Here is a 22,100-nt window from a genome sequence, read left to right on the forward strand (position 1 = left end):
ATGCACATTAACGAGAATAAGCTGTGCTGCATATGGTGCTTTCTCTTTATTTTTGACTTTTGATGAACAATATTTTCATCCTTGACTACAATATTCAGTTGATTAAAAACTTTGAATCAGCTAGAAAGATCCACCCAATTAACTGGTCAGCAGGCTGATCAATTGAAAACGCCCGCCTAACTGATCAGCCAGCAAATCAAAACAATTGCTCCTAAATATCGTACTGTCTCTAAGAGAAGCATTTCTTCCTGTATGAAAGAAAATATGTAATGGTTGTTTCAAGATGCTTCCTATGATGCATGCATGGATAGATGGATAGCCTCCACAAGTATAACAGTACAGGGGTGCCTTGCTTAACAATTACCTCATTAAACGACAAATCCGCTTGATGATTAGGTTTTTGCGATCGCTTTTGTGATTGCAAAACAATGTTCCAATGGGAAAAAATGCTTTATGATGATCGGCTTCCTGCTTCGGGAACCTATTTTCCGCTTTACGATGATCAGAAAACAGCTGATCATCAGGTTTCAAAATGGCTGCCCGCTGTGCAAAATGGCTCCCCGCTGTGTTAGGGATGGATTCTTTGCTTTACAGGCACCCGAAAATGGCCATCCTATGGAGGATATTCGCTGGGTGAGCAGGTATTTCGCCCATTGGAACACACTGAACGGTTTTCAATTCACTTCAATGGACTTTTTTATTTTGCTTGATGACGATTTCGCTCTACAGCGATTTCACTGGAACAGATTAACGTCGTGAAGCAAGGCACCACTGTATAATATTCCTGTTTACCATGGAGGTGAGAGGAGAAAGAGATTCATAGTAGAACATCTCTTACATTCATAGCCCTGCTGGCTCACTGCAGATAAAGGAGGTGGTGGATAGCAGCTTTTACTTTTTTCCCATTTACTAACTCCAGTAGGAAGAAAAAAAGCTAAGCCGGTTTCACACATAGATATAGCATGAAGCACTCCTGCTGGATGTATTGTGAGAACAAGACAGCTTTGTATCTTGTGGATTAGCAGCTCTCTCAACACAGTACAATTTCCCTAACACTAGAAAGCTACACTTGAGCAGAACAAATGGACGAGAAGTTCCTTTCACCAACACAGAGGGGAGTCTTCTGCTGATGAAAAGGTACCTTCACCATTTCTAAATATCTTTCCGACACCTTTCAGGTATCTTAGATTCCCCTGAACAAGTTTCTCGTATGAAGATTTATGGAAATCAATTAACAGAATAAGACACACACAGTTAATTGGGGTGGGTAAAAATCAATGATTTTTTAAAAAATCAAATTGATAGAAATCACGATTTGAAACAAAAATATATATTTGTTTAAATAGTCCAAAATCCAATTGTTTAATTTAAATAAGGATTTAAATCAATTTGATTTAAAAAGGTCCATCCTGCAATTAATTGATTAAAATTTCTTTATTTAGGTAACAACTGTCGTCTGCCCCAACTATTTATCCATTTCATCGTTCAGAATCTATTCCTTTATAAACATTAGCTCACAGACTCTGATCATCTAATCTGAGTGACAGGGAGAATTTACAGAATCCAGAATATCAACACCTTAAAAATACTCCATAATGTTATCAAAGTAATACAAAATGTATTAGGAAAACAAAGTTAAGAGACCAATCCAGAATTGTTCATGAAAAAGCATTAAACGATGGTATGCAATTCAGGGCACTGGCAACCTCATAGAAGCATCATGGGAAATCTCCACCTTCCCCTCTGCTTAACCTTACCTCTTTTCCCATCATGCTAATAATAGGAAGAAAAAGGACAACACTAGCAAGTGCACAAAATAGAGGTCTATAGGGGGGCTTAGCAAGGGGGGCTTAGAGGTCTATAGGGGGGCTTAGAGGTCTATAGGGGGGCTTATTTTCATTCTGCACAATGGCAAAGAAACACAGGTTTCACCAGCTTCTCTGTGCAGTTCAAAATAGCTTGAAATAATAATAATAATATAATTTATTGTCATTGTAAGTATATACACAGTATACCCATACAACAAAATTCACAGTATTTCATAGACTTTAGAATTGTTATTTCACAACCAACTTGCCGAGAATGAGGCAGTCAAGTGATAAGAACCAGTGTGATGCACACATTTATGTTGTCCTAGGATTTGGGAGACCGTTCAAAGCCCTACTCTGCCATGAAGCTCTCCATGGGCAATTTTCAATCTGTCTTTCTTATCTTTCTTAGCACAGGGATTCTGAGAGTCTAAAACAAGGAAGGTGTTACAGTGGGGTCTTGACTTGAGAACTTAATCCGTATTGGAAGGCGGTTCTCAAGTCAAAAAGTCTGTAGGTCAAGTCTCCATTGACCTACAGTGCATTGAAAACCGATTAATCCCGTAACAGTCCGTTTTTGTTCCATTTTGGTTTTTTTCTGGTCTGTAAGTCAAATCTCAGGCTGCAAGTCAAACCTAAACTTTGCCGCCAGAGAAGTCTGTAACTCAAAAAGTCTGTAAGTCAAGCCGTCTGTAAGTCAAGGGTCCACTGTATTCTGTTCCATTCATACACTACCCCATTAGCGCTACAGCGCTATTCTGGGCAGTTTAACAGCAGGTTAAAACCGTGTCAACAACCAAACACTTAAAAGCACTCACAGTATAAAAACCCCACAGCACCAAAACAATTTACAAAAGCAACAGGACAGGAAACGAGCAAAATATCAATCCATTTTAGTATGAAAGGCCTCTTCAAAAGATAACCTTTCATAACAGCTAGAGCAGGACGTTTGAAAAAATACAATGAAATAAATATATAAAGTAGTAAACAGAACATAACATGGTGGGAATATTTAGAAAAAATTGGTCAACACATAACAACCACCCAAGATTCCTGCCTTATTCTGGCTTACCATGAGCAGAAAGCATGCTGCTACACATGGCTTGTCTGCTCCCTTTGCGCTCCTCCTTTTGCGAGGAAACACTGGGTTAACTAAATCAGGACAGGCATTTGAAGCCAGGATCAGCACCTGGAGTTCTGCTCCCAAGGAAGCCAAAATGTGAAGTAATTTTAAGTCTGTAGAAATGAACTCATCCCCGAAAGCTACATTAAGATATAGCAATTAGTCATTAAGGTGCCACAATGTTTTTGCCTTTTTTTAAAAAAAAATTGTTGTTTATGCCTGATCTGAAACAGGATTGCCATAACGGAAACAGGAATCATTATAACATCCCCTGTACAGTGGTGCCTCGCATAACGAGTGCACCGTTTAACAACGAATCCGCATAGCGATCTATTTTTTTAGATCGCTGATGCAATCACATTGCAATGTTTTAATGGGTAAAACATCGCATTGCGATGATTGGTAAGCGTTTCGCTTACCGATCTTCGCATTGCGATGTTTTTTGAACAGCTGATCGGCGGTTCCAAAATGGCCGGCGCGAAAATGGCGGTGCTATGGAGGAACTTCACTGAACGGTGAGTTTGGGCCCCATAGGAACGCATTAAACGAAGTTTAATGCATTCCTATGGCTTTTTCCATTCCATTTAGTGATGTTTCCTCATAGTGACGATTAATCCAGAACGGATTAACGTTGCTATGCGGGGCACCACTGTATTTGAAAACTGCCTTCAATGAAAGATTTCGTACTCCCAAATGAAGCAAGAGCTGAATGGGTTGCACGGATGGTCAGTGTTCATAGAAAGCCAGGAAGACTGTTCTATAGTTATTTGCAAATTGGCCTATGGAAAGATTTGAAACTGACCTCTTCTTCTTCTTCCTGGATGTTATCGTCGTTGTCGTCATCATCATCTTCATCACCACCCTTGTAGCCAGGAGGAAGTGGTGGGCCAATGAGATCATCGTCAGAATCTTCCACTGAACCTTGAGGTGGTAGAGGGGGCCCAATCAGTTCTTCATCGGAACTGTCTTTGCTTTCACTGCTCGATGAATCTCTAAGTCAAAGAATTGCAAGAAATGAAACAGATTGTATGTTGTTTTCAGCACCTATTCATATCATGAAGGTGGTCTTTGGTGAGAGGCTTAGTCCACCTTCCTCTCTCAAGCCCAACTGCCCTTGAGATGCTGCAAACTGGGAAATGAAGATCTGGAGGCATACAAGAGACTGACTGCAGAATGGATAAGAAAGCTGGCACCGTTTCTATGGATTTTATACCATTTAATATCCAAGGACTCAAAAACCAGCCTAGTCTCTAGTGAGGCACTGAAGTAAGTTTCTAGTGAGGCACCAAAGGCCATACTCAACCCAAAATACTATTTTTATGCACAGATCACACAACTCTTTGCTGGAACAGGTTCTAGTTCCAGAAAAAGAGGTTTTCCACAAGACTGAACTTCAGAGACAATTCCGTCTGTTCCAACCAGCAAACAAAACTATCAATTGGCCTTTAACTGACTTCTCAAGTAACACATTACCCATATTCGAATTCCTGCTCCACTCTGCTATTGATCATTTTTCTCCCTTGGCATCTCTCCCCAGGCGACAGACAGAACTCCATGGTCATAGCTATGATTTTGTCTACAGAGGCAGAGATTGTAGGCTAGTACCTTGGCACTTTTGTTCTTCACCAAATCTGTTACCTCGCTCTTGCAAGCAGCCTACCTTCAAAAACAATGGCCATTATATGTGGCCAATATTTTTGAACATTTATTTCTCCATCTATCTCCAAATTTTACACTATTTAAGCCTGAAGGTTTCTCAAAAACTCAAAATTCTGCCTTCTTTTTAAATTTTCCTATAAAAATAGGAATATTTGTTTCAGAGTTTTATATCTAGCAGGTGTACAAAGAATTGCAGCCTCCGATCTTCTCTCCCAAGACCCATCTATAATACATCTATTTATACCTTGAAGATGTTCTCTTTACTGGACATGAGACAGCAGCTGATGAATTAACACCACACTGGCTCCCAGGTTCTTTTTCTTTCTCTGCTGCCTCTTTCTCCCTCTGTTCTGAATAAAGATATACAAAATACGGCATGAGACATACCTAGTACATGTTTTTAAAACTTTTATATATACTCTGACACTCATACAGCAATGAAAAGTAAATCATGTCCTAAAAGCATGTAACTCTTTCAGACAATCACAGGCTATTACACTGTAGTTCTTATCGCATCATTAACATCCCTTTAGGACATAAGATTTAGTGAAAGAAAGGGAAGGAAACTGGGCATGTTTTCTCAGTGTTTAGAGAAACATCTTCAGTGTACAGTGGACCCTCTACTTACGGAATTAATCCGTATTGGAACGGTGGCTGCACGTCGAAAAGTCTGTAGGTCGAATCTCCATTGGCCTACAATGCATTGAAAACCGATTAATCCCATAACTGGCAGTTTTTATTCTATTTTTGTTCCATTTTGGGTTTTTTCTGGTCTGTAAGTCGATTCTCCGGCTGCAAGTCGAATCTAAATTTTGCGGCCAGAGAAGTCTGTAACTCGAAAAGTCTGTAAGTCGAGCCGTCTGTAAGTCGAGGGTCCACTGTACTTATCTTGAAAGACCTATACAGGTTGCTACAAGTCAGTTCTGACTTGACAGCACTTAACTTGCAGAACTGGGAACTGTGCCTGTGTTTACAAGTAAAACCCTGACATTACTATTTAGAGAAAACTTCAATAACCCACTCTAAGGCTTACTCCTAGCTTTACTTTTTGGAATGGGATAGCTGTAGAAATATACAATGAAACTTTAAATACAGTCTGCTGGTGATTTTATGTGGTTTTAAACAAAACACAAAAGAGATCAAAAGAAAAAGTAAGACTTATGGGCAGCAGGAAAAAGGTACAGTTTCATCCATCAAGAGCAAACACACAAACCAGTCATTTAAAAAAAAATTCTTACCCAGAATCTTCCTACTTCTTTCCACAGCAGTTCTCCGAGTCTGTTCAAACAAAGCATTGAAGTCAAATGTTCGAGCTTTTTTCCCTACATAAGAAAAGAAAAAGAAAGGAGGAGAAAGAAGGAAACGATTAACTTGAAAAGTTGGACTGCATGGACAGAAAATCCCTAAGCAGCTTATAAAGATTCAAATAATGTTTTATTTCAAGGTCTCATCATAAAATAAATGTCTGCAAAAAAAAGAAGAAGAAGAAGAGGTTCTTATAACATGAAGATATGCTTAGCTATTCCAAAGGAAGTCCCACCAAATTCAATGGGACTCACTCCCAGGTAGGGGCAGACAGGGTTCAGATTAAAACCAAACTTTGAGCAGGTCCCATCATTATGTCCAATATAAGGCAGGCAGGTGAAAGGAAAAAAAAAACTCAATACAAAAAAGGCAGTGATGGTTCTGTTACTTTCCTTGGCCACTGATTAAGCATATTACTTGATTTTAAAGTTATTCCAAAAGTAAAATTCGAATACTGACTTTCATGTGCAAACAGAACATCTGAAACTGTAGCAGAGACCATGGGAGCTGCAAAAACAGGGCAGACACACTTTGACCACCCGTGGTTTAAAAGATGGGGGGGACTATAAACAGAGGGCAGAATAAAACAGCAAATTTATCTCAGATTTCCAGCATTTATAAAAAGACCCACTGACATAAAGGAGAGCAAATTACTACTTGAAAGAGTGTGATTCTCAGTCAGCATATATACTTCTGAAGCAGCAAGTGGGAACTCTTTCTAGCATGATGAATTGATGGAGCTTTTCACTGGGTGATTATTAACTGCCTGAGAAGCAGTAAAGTATTTCTGTATCACTAACTGCGGGTTAAAGTTGCAATCAAACATCTGGAAGGCATTCTGCAAGGAGGAAGGGCATCTTTCCTCTTCCAGTAACACATCTTTTAATGAAAACAATGGGCAACATCTGCATTTCTAAGGTCACAAGTGGGAAATCTGGAGATCTTTGAGTTCTGGCATCAGCAGAAACTTAGATGTGGGCCAGAGAGCTGATCCCCTTGACTTGGACAGACCTACCAGAGGCATTTTGAAAGAGGAGACTATCTCATGGCTGCAAGGTACCTTCACAGATGAACTCAAAAAGCAGAGCAATACTCCAATTTCAAACCTCCACTGCCTTGTGGCTATATCCACTGATGGAAAAGGCTTCAGGAGTTAACCTCGAGGCAAAATCCGGAGCTGGAGTCCCGGAGGCAGTTTGTGTCATTCTTCCAACTCCTGCGACGTCGCTGGAACCAGTTGTATTGGTTCTTGCCTTTCCATTGGACTATTTCAGCAACATGGAGAGGGGGGATTTGCTGCTTGGGTAACAGCCTATCCTGTATATTATTTTACCCAGGCTTCATGCTCTGGAGAGGACACTCCATCTTCGCATACAGCATCAAAACAACACGGAAAGGGGTTGTCATGCTCAAATTGGCCTTCTCAGCCACACTAGATGCTGTTCCAAGTCCTCCATACAGAGCATGTTACCATAGTCTCTTGTGACTGAAGGATGCCTATGATATATGATGACTTTTCTTTATAGCTTTGAACCTCATATGAAAGATAGGGGGTTCAATGCCCACCATGGAACAAGAGGGCTTCAGAGGCATTTTGGTAGGAAGACATCCCAGGGAAGTCTCCAAAACTTAGTACAATGCCGCCGATCATCCTTCCTGCCCTTCCTACCAGCTAGGATAGTGCTGGGTTTTTTTGCAGTGTTCAGATGGCCATCAAGTCCGGCCAACACACGTGGAAACTTGAACCCTCTCCCACGTGCGTCCCCGAGGATCGCAACCTGTGATTGAGAGGGCCACGCCAGCAGGCCCTGCGTGCACCCTTTCACCTCTTTCTAAGGTCCCCGTCCAGACTACGATTTCCTCCCTTTCTCCTCCAACTCACCGAAGCCGGAGAACCCCATGGTAGCCGCCAGGTCTGGGTCGGGTCCCGCCGTGGGGTCTGTGTCTAGAAAGAAACAAGGACATTCAATGCTGCTTCCCGAGAGCCAAGCCATCCCTCCATCGGGGACCTCCCATCCCTTTCAGGACTCACCGCTCTCCATTCCGGGTTCGGCCATCCGGCTGCTCAGCCCAGTCCAGGAACCACAACAGAAGCACCTGCCTTCTACACAAGGAAGCGGCCGGCGGAAGAGTCTGCACAGCAAGAGGGGATCTCTTCCGCTCCCAACTCGCCGCTACAGCGCCCCCAGTGGCCCGTAGACGTGAAGACCGCCCACGCCCCTTCTGGTTTCTTGATTTACAGTATTTTTAAAATCATCGGCTCTGTGAGCATAAAAATAAAGATTGGTGTTGTTTATTTAAAATATTTTACAACGGCCTTTCTCCTTAAAAGGGCCCAAGCCAGTTTACACCATTAAAAGGACAATACTGTACTGTATTTCAAAGCTAAAAGCAACTAAGTAGAGAAATACTTTGTAGAAATTAAACAGGTACTGTATATTAAAACCCGTAAATAAAATCAAACCTTAAAAAAAACATTAAAAAGCAACAGAGCAGAGCAACAGGGCTGCAATCCTGTGCCACTGACTTTGCCATTCTCTATATTGCCTCCTCTTGAGTAAGCTCCTTTAAGTGAATTTGACACAACTCAGGGAGGCAGTGGAGGATAGGAGGGCCTGGTGTGTTCTCGTCCATGGGGTCATGAAGAGTCGGACATGACTAAACAACTGAACGAGTGGGCGTAACAGACCTACTTGTCTATCCAGAAGCATTAATCAAAAATACTCCCACGTAGGTGTGTACAGGACTGGATCCTAAATCCAAGCACATTGATGAAATAGGATTTTCGAGTGAGCATGTTAGAGGGATGTTAAATCCCTTGAATTGCGCTTAGCAAACAAGGGACATTTCCCTCTTGTTAGTTTTGTGATACATGCAAGAATAGTAACTGGAGTTTCTCTGACAAATTTAGCTTAGGGTGCCACCTGCAATTTTTCCAAGGGCCAGTCAGTGTCAGGGCTGAAGGGCAGATCAAAGGGCTGCAGTATTTTCCCTTTTTCTTCCCTCTTCCCTTTTGCCAAGACAGACTAGCATGACGACTTCTTCGGAGATGTAAGCGCACTTGTAACTTTTATTAAAAGATTTGGTGAACGCCATGGCCAGCTCGTGGCAGACTGGGAGAAACTCATGGAATACTTCTTTAAATATCCACCCGTGTGGCTGGGAGGGAGTGATTGTTCTCATGCCTTCCTTGTGATTTCCCCTGATGCCTCTGGCTGGCAACTGTGGGGAATAAGCTGCTATATTAGATCCAATTTCTGGGCTGAGCCAGCACCGTTCTCCCTATTGTGTCAGTTTCCAAAGAGTTAGGCTGTGGTTATACTGGCAATTTTGTTTTCTGTTCAGACTTTTAAAAAAATCAGGTTCAAGTCACATGATAAAACGGTGGCCACTGTTCGCATGCACTGAATGGAAACGAATTCATTTCTGGTGATTTAAACCAGTTTTGGCTTCTACCCTGCTGAAATTGATTCATTTCCACAAAAGCACCTTGAACTGAATGGATTTTAAGAAGCGATGTGTTTTAAAAAGCCCCTGCCGGCCAATTGAAAAAAAAAAACTTGCTTTGCAGCTCCTATACTGTACATCGATTTTTATCCTTGTGTTGTGTGAATGATAAAATCTAAAACGATTTAAACGAGGCTTAAAAGCAGTTCTTGTTGCCAGTGTGGCCGTCGCCTCAATCGTGTTTCAGAAAAAACAATAAAGAACTCAGTGACGCCTTAATAAAGACTCATTACAGCAACGCAATCAGCATTTATTACAGGCTAGTTGCCATCCGGTTCAGAATAAATAATAAATACCAGCTATAATGCCCCATCACAAAAAGTTCTGTAGCACCTTAAAGCCTAAGCGATTTCTTACAGCATGCTGTTTATCTTTAGTGCAGGACCATGAAAACGTAACTTATAACGAAGGGGTTCGTTTTTAAAGTGCCACAAAAGTTGGGCGCTTTTGCATTCCTCCACAAAAAGTCGGTCTCTTTGGAAACTCGCACGCCGCTAACCAGGAAGTCAGTTTATTATGGCCCCTCTAGCCCTCGGGTCTCTATGGCCCGCCGTCACGTGGAGCGTGCGCGGGGGCCGACGGGATTTGGCGCGCGTGGAGGAGAGCCGCGCTGCTAGTCCCGCTTCGGCCTCCGCGGGAGAAGGAGAGGCTCTCCTGCGCGCTGCTGAGATTCCTCTCTGGTCGCCGCCATGCCGGTCGCCCTTAGCCCGGCCACTGGCCCTGCCTTGCTGGAGGAAGCGGGCCGCATCATCGACCAGCGGATCCAAGATGACCGCTGCTACCCGGACCTCTCGGAGCTGTTGGCCGTGCCGGCGCCCGGTGAGCCGAACCAGGGTTGCGGGAGGGCTTCTCTCTCTTTGCCTTCCTCTCCCGGGTTGGTGGAAGGGGGGGGGGATCCAGGTCACGTCAGTGTCCTTTTTCTTGCTACATGTATGTCACGGCAGTGTGATCTAGTGGTTAGCAACCGCCGGTCCTCTTAGCACCAAAAGCTGCCCCTTGGACCCTTGTCCCTCCTGTCATTTCAAAACAGCCGGCGTTGGGCTTCCATTGCGGGTCCCCGAGGTTGGGAATGTCCTGTCCACCCCCCTCCCTCCTCAAACCAAGTTCTACTCCTGTGCAAAGTCCTTTATTGCGTGATGAGCCGTCAGCTCAGCTTACAGCAGCCAAAGTGAGGCTTTCAACTTAAGGAATGCTCTTTTTTTAAATCACTTCCAACCTCTTTCCCCACCCCAAGAGTTTCTGTAGCTGAGCAGGGATTTGAACCCATGTCTCCCGAGTCCTAGTCTGTCGCTCTGTGCACTAGGTCTTGCTGAGTATTTACAAACAAGTGACTTGTTGTTGTTGTTGCTGTACCAGAATAGGCGCTTCCCACCTTGCACATCCTTTCTGAAAACAATGGCTGCTGGGGGAGAGATGAAGTGCTTTGTGCTTCCCCTGGTACCCGCTTAATTTCTAGGCCCGGTTGGGACGTCAGTCAGGTGGCTAGGAATGGGCCAAACCCTGAATCTCCTCCAGAAACCTGGCTGCTTACTTTGTTTGCCGAGGAAGAGAGCTGAAGAAAGCAGTTTCTACATTATCATACAAGCCAGCTTACTTACCTGGATAAAATTCTTAATCACCTGTGGCAGCCAGTCTGGGTGTGGGAGGGAATGTATGGCTTATCAATTGTCATATTGATGATCATCTTGCAGCAAGATATAGAAATGTGTGGCGTCATTTCAACTCTAAGAAGTTTTGAGTGATACTGATTAATTGGATACTTTCCAGTGCTGCTTCCGATCTAGTTTTGGAATGGGAATTGCCTTGGATGTCCTGATGGATGACTTGTGCTGCAAAACAGACTGTGAGAACACAATCACGTTAGTTGTTTTTGAATTCTCAGTTGCTTTCAATACCATTGATCATGAGTGACGCTTGGAATGGTCCTAGAGTGGTCCTCACCGACCAGATAGGCGGGGTATAAATTAAATAAATAAATAAGTATGTTGTTACAGTGGGTTCGGCATTTTCTCCTAGGGTGGTGTTAGAAGGCGGTCCTGTTGGACTTGCGCTCTATCGCCTGGTTGGTTTCCTACACACAAAGGTGTCAAACTAGGATGCATTTTGTCCCCTTATGTGTTCAGTCTGTACCAATTGGTGGAAGAAACATCAGTAATTTAAGATGTGCGGATGACATCATTTTACTGGCGGAAAGCAGCAACAACTTGAAACAACTTCTAGTGAAAGGACAAAAACAAAGTAGCAAGGCAGGACTGCAGTGGGACATTATGGAGACCAAAATAATGACTTTAGGCAAACTATATAACTTTAATGTTGACAATGAAGAAATTGATATGGTTGAAGATTTTGTGGAGCTTTGTTCAATAATCAAGCCAAATGGAGACTGCAGCCAAGGAATCAGAACAAGACTGAGATTTGTATGAGCAGTAATGGAAGAATCTGAAAAGATCTTTAAGTGTAAGGATGTGTCACTGGAGACTAAGACCATTCACACTACAGTGGTGCCTCGCAAGATGATGTTAATTCGTTTTGCGAAAACATCGTCTTGCGAAATGTAGTTCCCCATTGGAATGCATTGAAATCTATTTAATGTGTTCCAGTGGAGGGGAAATCATTGTCTTGCGAAAACTGCCCATAGGAAAACCGTTTTGGGAAGCGTGGACCTAGCTGTCAAAATCACTGTCTTGTGAAAAAACGGCCTTTAAAAAACCATTTTGCGAAGCACGGACGCAGCTGTTAAAATCGTCGTCTTGTGAAAAACCGTCCCAAAACTCACCCACCCCCGTCTTGCGAAGCACGGACTGAAACATCATCTAGCGAAAATAGCCCATAGGGAAAACCGTTTTGCAAAGCGCTATAGCAATAACAAAAACCCATTGTCTTGCGAATTAACTGTTTTGCAAGGTAATCGTCTAGTGAGGCACCACTGCATTGCATTCCTAGTTACTATGTGTGCGTATGAAAGCTGAACAGTGAAGAAAGTTGACAGGGGAAAAAATGATGTGTTTGAAATATGGTACTGGAGGAGAACTTTGCGGATTCTCCGGGCTGTCAGAAAGACAAACGAGTGGGTTCTAGATCAAATCAAGCCTGAACTATCTCTGCAGGCAAAAATGTTGAAACTCAGGGTATCTTACTTTGGCCACATTATGAGAAGGCAGGATTCTCTGGAAAAGGCAATAATGCTGGGCGAGGTAGAAGGCAGCAGGAAAAGAGAAAGATACAAGATGGATTGACTCCCGAAAGGAAGTCTTGAGTTTGCAAGATCTGAGCAGGCCTCTTGAGAACAGGATGTGTTGGAGATCCCTCATTCATAGTGTCACCATATGGTGGAGGTGACATGATGGCACGTAAACAGCAATAACAACTTGATTTTGTTGGATCTACTTTTCATTGAGTCTGGATCTAGCCCATTGAAGACTTGCTGCCATCATCTTCTGTTGTGTTATGGCACTCAGATGGTGTCTACAGATGTTTGCCATGTGTTTGTCTCTAGGCATAGCCACAGGGACGTTAACATTCTGCAGTCAAGGAATGTTTGCCATTTCATTCCAAAGAGACATACTTTGAGGCACTCTCACGTCTTCTGGCAAAACAAACCACTGAAGAAGTGAATCTAAAGCTTGCAGTAAACAGAGATATGCCTCCTTAACTTACTCTGCATACTGCAAACATTTAAAAAGAAAGATGGCATTTTCAGAGTTGCAGCAATCCGTTTGCTGCTTTAAAGGAAACAACCGGCACTTAATGTCTTCAACATTCAGTTTTAACCTAGTGTTTTGAAGCCTTGCAACCCCAGTAAGATCCCTGTACTGAAAATGGCTTAACTCCAAAATGTCCACACACCTCACATTTTGTTATAGCACGTACTTGAGATCCAGTCAGTTTCTTTCTCTTGCCAGCACGTAATGGCTTTGCTCCCAGAAAGATGTAACTTTGAGGTCCACATTGACTGAGTGATACTCTTTGGAGAAAGATGAATTTGGGAACTGTAATTGTAGGGGAAAGTTTTGCCCATAATATATTGAGAAAGAGTAAATCCGTTTGGTTTAAATGTTGGGCAAGCAAAAGGCTATGTAAGCATCTGTCTTCTTGTCTTTGTCTTCTAATTATTTTACTTTTCTCACATCTGCAGGTAGCCCCTCGGTTTCTGGAATGGCAGATATGGATTATCCATTACAGGGTCCTGGTCTTCTTGCAATTCCCAGCCTTCCAGAAATAAGTTCAATTCGGAGAGTTCCTTTACCGCATGAACTAGTTGAACAATTTGGACGTATCCTTATTATTATATCACTGTGAAAGGGCCACGAGTACGTCACACAGGGTGGTGAGGCAGAGAGGTGGGTTTTGGGTTCCTGGTTTACCTCTATTTACTCCCAAGAGTTTCTGCATCCCTGGGGCCCTTTCCTGCCCCCTAGCTTATTTTTTAATTCTTTATTTACTTGTATGAACCTTTCTGTCCTGTTTTATATAGAAAAAATAGCAGGCCACTCTCAAGCCTCTACCAATCCAGGCTTCTAAGAGTGCTCACTACCTCTCACCAAAACTGCTGCCACCAACCTATCCTTTAAATCAGTGGTCCCCAACCTTGGGCCTCCAGATGTTCTTAGACTACAACTCCCAGAAGCTTTCACCACCACCTCTGCTGGCCAGGATTTCTGGGAGTTGAAGTCCAAGAACATCTGGAGGCCCAAGGTTGGGGACCACTGCTTTAAATCACAAGGACAAGTATTTCTTTCAAACAAAATAAAGTGTTTATTGATTACACAAAATAAAAGGAGTAAATCACAGGTATAAAATCAATTAGTCAATCACTGTTTATAAGACACTAGCTCACACAGACTTGTCCCTCACTGACAGGCTCTTTCTCATTCTCTATCAATCTCTCTAATCACTCATCTTCCAAACTCAATCTGATCTCATCTCACACATCACACACACCTTATATAACCCAGCTCCTCCCACTTCTGCACCACCCTCCGTCCTCTCATTGGCTGAGGTTCCCCTGCCCAGCTGTGACGGACAGGTGAGAGCAGAGCTTTACGCCAGCTGCAAAGCAGTCCTTTTAATACAGAATGTCCCAAGTTCAATCCTCAGCATCGTTAGACAGAGTTTAATGTGTACCTGAAACCCTGACGGTCTGCTGGCACTCAAAATGAATAGTATTGCAATAACTGAACCAGTTGCCTGATGCAACTGGAATAAGTAAGGATGGTTACATAAGTAAATACAGTAAATGTCTTCCTTTTTCTCTTCTGTCTTTGCCTAAGATCTCCGCTGCTTCTCTTTTATATCAAATATGTCATAGTATATTCTTAGTTCCTGTTCTTTGTTTATTTATTTATTTTATTGAGTTTCTACCCGCCCATCTATTTATTTATTTATTTATTTATTTATTTATTTATTTATTTATTTATTTATTTATTGGACTTATATACCGCCCCATAGCGCCACAAGCACTCTCCGGGCGGTTTACAATTATTTAATTATACAGGCTACACATTGCCCCCCCCCCCAGCAAGCTGGGTACTCATTTTACCGACCTCGGAAGGATGGAAGGCTGAGTCAACCTTGAGCCGGCTTCCTGGGATTTGAACCCCAGGTCGTGAGCACAGTTTTAGCTGCAGTACAGCGTTTTAACCACTGCGCCACGAGGCTAAAGGTCTACTCTGTTCTGTTAAAGCTCCATCATTTTGCAATGTTTCTGCCCGGGAGTGGGTGCCTCCACTGTGACTTCTCAAGTATGGTGCAAATCTTTGCCTTGCCATGAGCCTGTGATATGTGCATCGGCATCCCAAAAACTGTATCCCAAGCAAAATAAACAGGCTACTCTTCACAGGTTGCAACATACATGGAGATGCCTGGAGGTGCAATACTCCCAAGTATACGTTCTTTCATTCTAGTCTTTCTGTCTGTTGAATTTTTTTCTTTTTCAAGACACATCAGATTCAAAATATAGTTAGCAAGTGCTGTTTAAAGAATTCTATGCCAGAATACTCTTGAGAAGACCCACATACACAAGGGCACCCATGTAGCAGTCACTTCTCCCACCCCCTCACAAGCAAAATCACAGTGTGCCCAATATTGCAACCAATGCATGCCCATGAAGGGGAGTGGACTGAGAAGAAAATGCTTGCATGTTTTTCCTTCTCCAGTTGCGTATCCCTAAAGGATTTTGGCCCCCCTTAAAGCTGGTGTTGGTTGCAGTTCTGCACACACTCCCTTGGGGGGAAAGACCCTTTGAACATCTCCAGGCATGCTTACCCTGTCTATGCAAATTCAGATTGATACTGTAGTTTCTTATTATAATGCTTTATTCCTTATATCTGGATACTTCAGACATGCAGTGCAATTGCATGATGGGGGTATTTCCTGAGATAAGCAGAGCATGGCTGACCATAGACAATGACATTTTTATGTGGAACTACGAAGACGGGTATGTGGATCACACTTCTAGGAAATTGTATCTCAGTGTTGGATTTCAAAGTGTTGTAAACATTCATGTAGTGAGAGAAAAAACTATTAAGGCCTGTGTCAGGAGTGGAGTAAGCACTATAGAGATGCATGTGTTGTTGGTCCCACAATAGAGAAAGAAGCAACAGAAAATAAACAACCAACCCATATTAAGAAAATTATATTCAAGACAGAAAAGCCTTAATGCTACTTCTGACTTTAGAAAGGCTCATGGTTTTGGAGACGCAATAGGTCTACTCCTTAGAGAATTGTTAAAGGAAGGGAAGTGGGGCTGATAGATGGGGCCTGAGAATATGAGCCTAACAGTAGATCCAGGAGATGTATTGATCAGAGGATCTAAAGGACAGGAAGGATATCTGGCTTCTCAACTCCCCAGTGCTTCCTGAGGGTCATTTGGGCTGAATCATTGCTGAGAGGTGATGTTTGGAGGATGTCACACCAACACAGGATTTGTGAAATAGATAGTTGGCTTACAAGTTCCAGCTAAGATACCTTGAGAAATCAATATGTGTTGAATTGTTTTCAGATATTAATATATCATTTTCTATTCTTCACAACAGGGGAGACCTTGCTTATTTTGATGGTCTCAGTGAAACCATCCTTGCTGTGGGACTGGTGAAACCAAAAGCAGGTAGTAGACTGAGGGAAAATCCCTTGAGGATATTAATGCTTCTGAGCAGAAGTTGCTGTTGCTCCTTTTGTGTAAAAAGCAAAAATTTCCAGCCTTTATATTTAGGCACTGTCCTTTTTTAATTGTACTTTGGACAAAAAATTATGCTTGTGACTCAGGATTAGATTTTCAGTATTTTATATAAAATATTGATAGTATAAAAACAAAAAAATTTAAAACAGGACATTTTGGCATGGGACCACAACATGATGCTCAGAATGACCAATCTATAAGAAAAATTTGCACCCCAAACCCTGTGGTCTCCCAAACATCTAAGAGCATCTTGAAATGTAGGGTTTGAGATGCAAATTTTTCTTATAGATTGGTGATTCTGAGCATCATGTTGTGGGGGAGATCATAGGAAATACAGTGGTTACAAGGCTTAAAATTGTGTTTTGCATACATGATTTTAATATATGTCTTTCGAGTCTCAAATCTTGATTATGGTAAAATCTTGAATGTGTTTGTGAGAAAGGGGGCAGAAAGGTGATACTTTCTGCCCAAGTACCATCCCCTCTTCCTTGGAAAACAGAGAGCCACCAGTCTAAAAGTAAAAGCAAGAGAAGAAAAAGGGAGGCCAACTATCTAGGGGAAAAATGTACATGTGGAGGGGGAGAAGGTGGGGGAAACCAAAAGGAAGGAGAAGGCAGAACAAAAAGAAGGGATAAATAAGAGAGAGTGAGGAGGGACTGCCAGCTTGACGCTGCGACGAGACAGCAGGAGGAGGATGATGTTCCATCCCCTGGGCTGAATGCCGACCTGTTTGGGACTCCCCAGGGGGTTAAAATCACCCCGAAAAGGTAGTGAAATAAGGGGAAAGCCTGTTGATCACGGGGGGAAGAACGGCGGTTACTCACATTTGATCCGGGAAACTCCCCAATCAATCAGCAGGCGGAAATAAGCAGCTGAACTAGCTTGCTTGCAAGTCGTCAGCAGCCGGCAATGGAGAAGCGATTGTTGTTGTTTAGTCGTTAAGTCGTGTCCGACTCTTCGTGACCCCATGGACCAGAGCACACCAGGCCCTCCTGTTTTCCACTGCCTCCTGGATTTGGGTCAAATTCATGTTGGTTATTTCGATGACACCGTCCAGCCATCTCGTCCTCTGTCGTCCCCTTCTCCTCTTGCCTTCACACTTTCCCAACCCAGTATATTGATAAGTTGCTGATTTCTTCCTTCACAGGAATCTTTCAGCCACATATAAGGCACTTGCTGGTTTTGGCTACACCTGTGGATATCATAATTCTAGGACTGAGCTATACTACCCTGCAAGGAGGTAACTCTAGTTCATGCCATGAACACTCGCTCACTCAGGCAGAAAAAGAAATTGGAAGGAGTTCCTTGCCATCCGCTGGTGTTGAGGCTGGTTCATGTTACTCATTTCTGGCTCCTGTCCGATAAAGCTGGCGGAGTTACTGAGAAGTAGCTAGGCCACCACTACCGTCTTCCTCGCTGGTGAGATTACTGGCAGGAAACTGTTGGGAGGCCAGAACAGCTACTTCTGCCACTAGGTAAAGGTAAAGGTTCCCCTTGACAATTTTTTGTCCAGTCGTGTTTGACTCTAGGGGGCGGTGCTCATCCCCGTTTCCAAGCCATAGAGCCAGTGTTTTGTCCGAAGACAATCTTCCATGGTCACGTGGCCAGTGCGACTTAGACACGGAACGCTGTTACCTTCCCACCGAGGTGGTCCCTATTTATCTACTCGCATTTGCATGCTTTCGAACCGCTAGGTTGGCGGGAGCTGGGACAAGCGACGGGCGCTCACTCCGTCACGTGGATTCGATCTTACGACTGCTTGGTCTTCTGACCCTGCAGCACAGGCTTCTGCGGTTTAGCCCACAGCGCCACCACGTCCCTTTCACTTCTGCCACTGTTTAGTTACTTATTATTTATATTTGGCCTTTGAAAACTTCAATTATGGCCATATACTAAACAAATAACAAAAACAGTACTAAAAGTGCTGCTGTGTTGAGGCTGCAGCCACATTATTTGAGAGTAAAATTTCTATCTTAAATTTTAGAAGTCCTTAGATTAAAATATACATGTTCAAGATAACATGCATTCAGAGTGGTATATAAGTGGAAACAACGTTCTTTATCTTTTAATAAAACCTGGCACTTCACTGCAATCCTTCATCCATTGCCAAATATTTGTTTTCATTTTATCTTATCTAAAAATATTTTTGCCCTGTTTTCTCTTGATCCTAATAGTTAAGAATTGCATCCTTCAGAGTTAGGTGACCAGCTTTGATAGATGGGTTGGAGCAACTTTTTTTGGCCTCAAGATCTTCAGGGGTAGGACCGACTGTAAGAAGTTCCCCAAAAGTTAACAAATCAAGAAGTGGGTAGAAGTCCATTTTAAATTTTGAAGAGCTGTTTATTTTCCACCGTTAAAATGTGCAAAGGGGAGCTGTAAGCAATTTAAAAGAGCAGTCTTAGAATTACAGAGCTGGAAGGGGCCTGTGGGTCATCAAGTCCATCCCCTATCATGGAGACCCAGTGAGAAATCGAATTCCCAACCTTTGGCTCCACAGTCAGATCCCTAAACCTCAGAGCTATTCCATATGACCTATTTTGCTGGAGGTGTTTGTTTGTTTGTTTCATTGTTTTTGAGAGAGCAGTGTGAATCCAAGAGATTTGCTTTAAAACAACCTGCTCCGTCAGCTGTATGTTTTGGGACAATAATCCTGAAGGATTCCTAATAGAAGAATCTTACCGTAGGTCTTTGTTTCAATATATTTTTTATTTAAATAAGCAAAACTACAGTAAATAATTTTATTTCATCAGGTTCTGGAGCTCTCAGTGATAGTATGTCTGGCGGAATGCAACTTATTCCAGATCCCCTCTATACGCTGCCTACTGATAACACCTATCTACTCACTATAACCTCAACTGAAAATGGGCGAATCTTTTTGGCTGGGAAAGATGGCTGTTTGTACGAAGTTGCTTACCAGGCAAGGAAAATTTGCACACCTTACTATTTACTTGTACTTTTATATTACTATTTATTTATGGATATTGATGTTGATAATATCAAAAAAGAACCAACCGCAATACAGGGGCTGACATCCTGTTGCACAGATCTGTCCATGCAAAGCAAAGCTGCAGTAGCTTTATTGGAAAGCGCGTCCAAGTGGAAGCGCTGTAGAGAAAGTGCTCTGTAGTCATGCCCCACAATAGGAGCTCTACTATTGATTGCGCGATCAGATTGTGCAATGCTGGTTGACTGGATGTAATTCCGGGCATGCTTTCAGGTTTTCAACCATTGTTCCCTAAGTGTTCTTGGTATGACAGATAAAAATGCAGGTGGTATATCATAGATCTGTGTTTCGTAACCTCTCTTAAAGATGTCCCCAATAAGCTGTTTCACTGGAGAGGGGACTTTTTCCCTTTTTCAGCAGTTGTTTTGGTAAATATAATGAAACATACTGCTTCTGTTGCAGAGAACATATGCTGGTTTGCAGATAAGCTTGGGGTCCATAATATGGATTGCGGTTCTAGCGCAAATGAAAAGAAAGGAGGAGTTATAAAACTGTAGAGAATTTTGAGGGTTTACCAAGTAGATCATTTATGGCCTATAATCCATCTACAGTGGTGCCTCGCTTAACGGGCGCCCCGTTTGATGCCGAAATTGCATACTGACGAACTTTTTGCGATGGGGAAAAATTCCTTTGCGATGATCTGTACCCTGTTTCGCTTACCGATTAGCGCAAAGCAATGATTTCCCCCTAGCTGATCGGCGGTTCCAAAATGGCCGCCGGGTAAAAAAAAATGGCCACCAGCTATGTTTAGGGACGGATTCCTTGCTTACCGGGCAGTGAAAATGGCCGCCGTATGGAGGATCTTCGCTTAAAGGTAAGTTTTAAGTCCATAGGAACACATTGAAGGGAGTTCAATGCATTCCTATGGGCTTTTTAAAATCGCATAGCGATGAAATCGCTTTGCAGCGATTTTTGCTGCACCGATTAACGTCGCTATGCGAGGCACCACTGTATTCACAAACAGGAATGGCAAGCTTCTCAACTTTGAGGATGAAAACACTTTTCATCAGTAGGGAATCTTGGGGCCAGGAGTGGTTAAGCTTCATAACCAAATTGGTGCCCTTTGCCTTGGTGGCAAAGGTTTCACTTGTGTCCAGGAATAATCCACAGAAACTGCATGATCGTCTGATTGTTGCCATATCTTACTTTTGTAGGCTGATGGACGCTGGTTTGGCAAGCGATGCTGGAAGATCAATCATTCAAAGAGTACCCTTTCTTTCCTCATTCCATCAGTGCTTCAGTTCACGTTTTCAGAAGATGGTAGGTGATGCAAAGTCCATGGCCAAAATGGTCTGACTTGTTGGTGTCCGATTGTATTTGACAAGGTTCTTGCTCTTCTGGTCTCAGCAGGATGTTTTCATTGAGAAATGTAGATACGTAACAAAAACAGCTTCGGAGTGGAGTAACCAGGGAACATCCATAGGCTGGATTGGAGATTGTTCTGCACTAAACAGTTCCTTTCTGTTGCTAAATCAGTTAAGCCTTCCAGTGAAAATACATTGCAAAGATAATTAACTCCACTGGCCTGAAATTTGAAATTTATGAGGGTAATTCTTTTAAAAAAGAGCCAGTATTTTAGTAATTTAGTGATATATTCAAGGTAGACTGCGATACCACCGAAACATCTCTTTCTTAGTACAGTATGCTAAACGTTAACAGCCTTTTTGAGCAAGAAACTCTGGATTTTTAACCTCATTTTTCAGATCCCATTGTTCAGATTGCCATTGACAACTCACGGAATATCTTGTATACACGCTCTGAAAAAGGTGTGATACAGGTATGAAGTTCACTATATTCTAACCGTTCTGTGTTCACAATTTTAGTTTCACAGTTCTGATTGTATTGTAGGATGCTGCAGTATAACACAAAGTTCTGTAAAACTGTTTTTTATGAAACTATGAACACAAATACAACAAAAGAAACTTACATACAAATCCATACCTATGGTTACATTTTGGTGGACAAGTTACCTGGGATTGTATTTTTTCTGAACACTTTCTCTTTGCCATGTAAATGTTTCCTCTTTTGTTATTAGTCCTGTGTCTGCTTGTGTATATATAGAAATCCTGTTAAAACCAATGCATAAATTGATGGCAAGATTGTCCCCTGTCCGCCTAGCAAGTTTATTGCAAGCACCTTCACTTTGCGCTGTTTCACCCTGGAATTTCAGATGACCATTTCTTCTCTTATTCATATATCTTCTGTTCCCTTTGTCTTTGGCATAGTGGTCATCCCTAATTTCTGTTCTCCTGGACTCCCTTCTATGCTGCCTCTGGCTTTGTATACTAGACAGCCTGATTCTGCCATCCAAGCTCCATTCAGTTAAAGAGTGCTCCTGTGTATTTCTCTCCAGTGACCACATCGCTGGATCTTCCCCTCTTATAATTGTTTTATATTTATCTTACACTTGGATTTTGCATTGTGACCGTTCTTGCCATTGGGGGTACTTTTGGGGGTTGTTTTAGGTTATCGCTCGATGGGTGGGAGGTTGGGGTTTTATGCTTTTTGTTCTCTGCT

At 42.5% G+C, this 22,100-nt stretch overlaps 2 protein-coding genes across 2 annotated transcripts in view; one reads left to right on the forward strand and one right to left on the reverse strand.

Moving 5' to 3' along the window:
* Positions 1-8,058, reverse strand: part of WDR70 (WD repeat domain 70) — a 150,171-nt gene extending 142,113 nt beyond the window's left edge. The window contains exons 1-5 of the mRNA XM_072992826.2: positions 7,928-8,058; positions 7,778-7,840; positions 5,829-5,912; positions 4,835-4,940; positions 3,734-3,923 (exon numbers count right to left, since the gene is read on the reverse strand). Of these exons, the coding sequence (XP_072848927.2) occupies positions 3,734-3,923; positions 4,835-4,940; positions 5,829-5,912; positions 7,778-7,840; positions 7,928-7,952 (468 nt within the window). The 5' untranslated portion in view covers positions 7,953-8,058. The remainder of the gene's footprint in view (positions 1-3,733; positions 3,924-4,834; positions 4,941-5,828; positions 5,913-7,777; positions 7,841-7,927) is intronic.
* A 1,922-nt stretch (positions 8,059-9,980) lies between these two features.
* Positions 9,981-22,100, forward strand: part of NUP155 (nucleoporin 155) — a 45,966-nt gene continuing 33,846 nt past the window's right edge. Inside the window, exons 1-8 of the mRNA XM_020795673.3 lie at positions 9,981-10,221; positions 13,538-13,675; positions 15,742-15,838; positions 16,437-16,507; positions 17,727-17,819; positions 19,330-19,496; positions 20,738-20,843; positions 21,287-21,360. Of these exons, the coding sequence (XP_020651332.3) occupies positions 10,092-10,221; positions 13,538-13,675; positions 15,742-15,838; positions 16,437-16,507; positions 17,727-17,819; positions 19,330-19,496; positions 20,738-20,843; positions 21,287-21,360 (876 nt within the window). The 5' untranslated portion in view covers positions 9,981-10,091. The remainder of the gene's footprint in view (positions 10,222-13,537; positions 13,676-15,741; positions 15,839-16,436; positions 16,508-17,726; positions 17,820-19,329; positions 19,497-20,737; positions 20,844-21,286; positions 21,361-22,100) is intronic.

The sequence above is a fragment of the Pogona vitticeps genome, chromosome 2 (genome assembly GCF_051106095.1).
Source record: "Pogona vitticeps strain Pit_001003342236 chromosome 2, PviZW2.1, whole genome shotgun sequence".
Classification (NCBI taxonomy): Eukaryota; Metazoa; Chordata; class Lepidosauria; order Squamata; family Agamidae; genus Pogona; species Pogona vitticeps.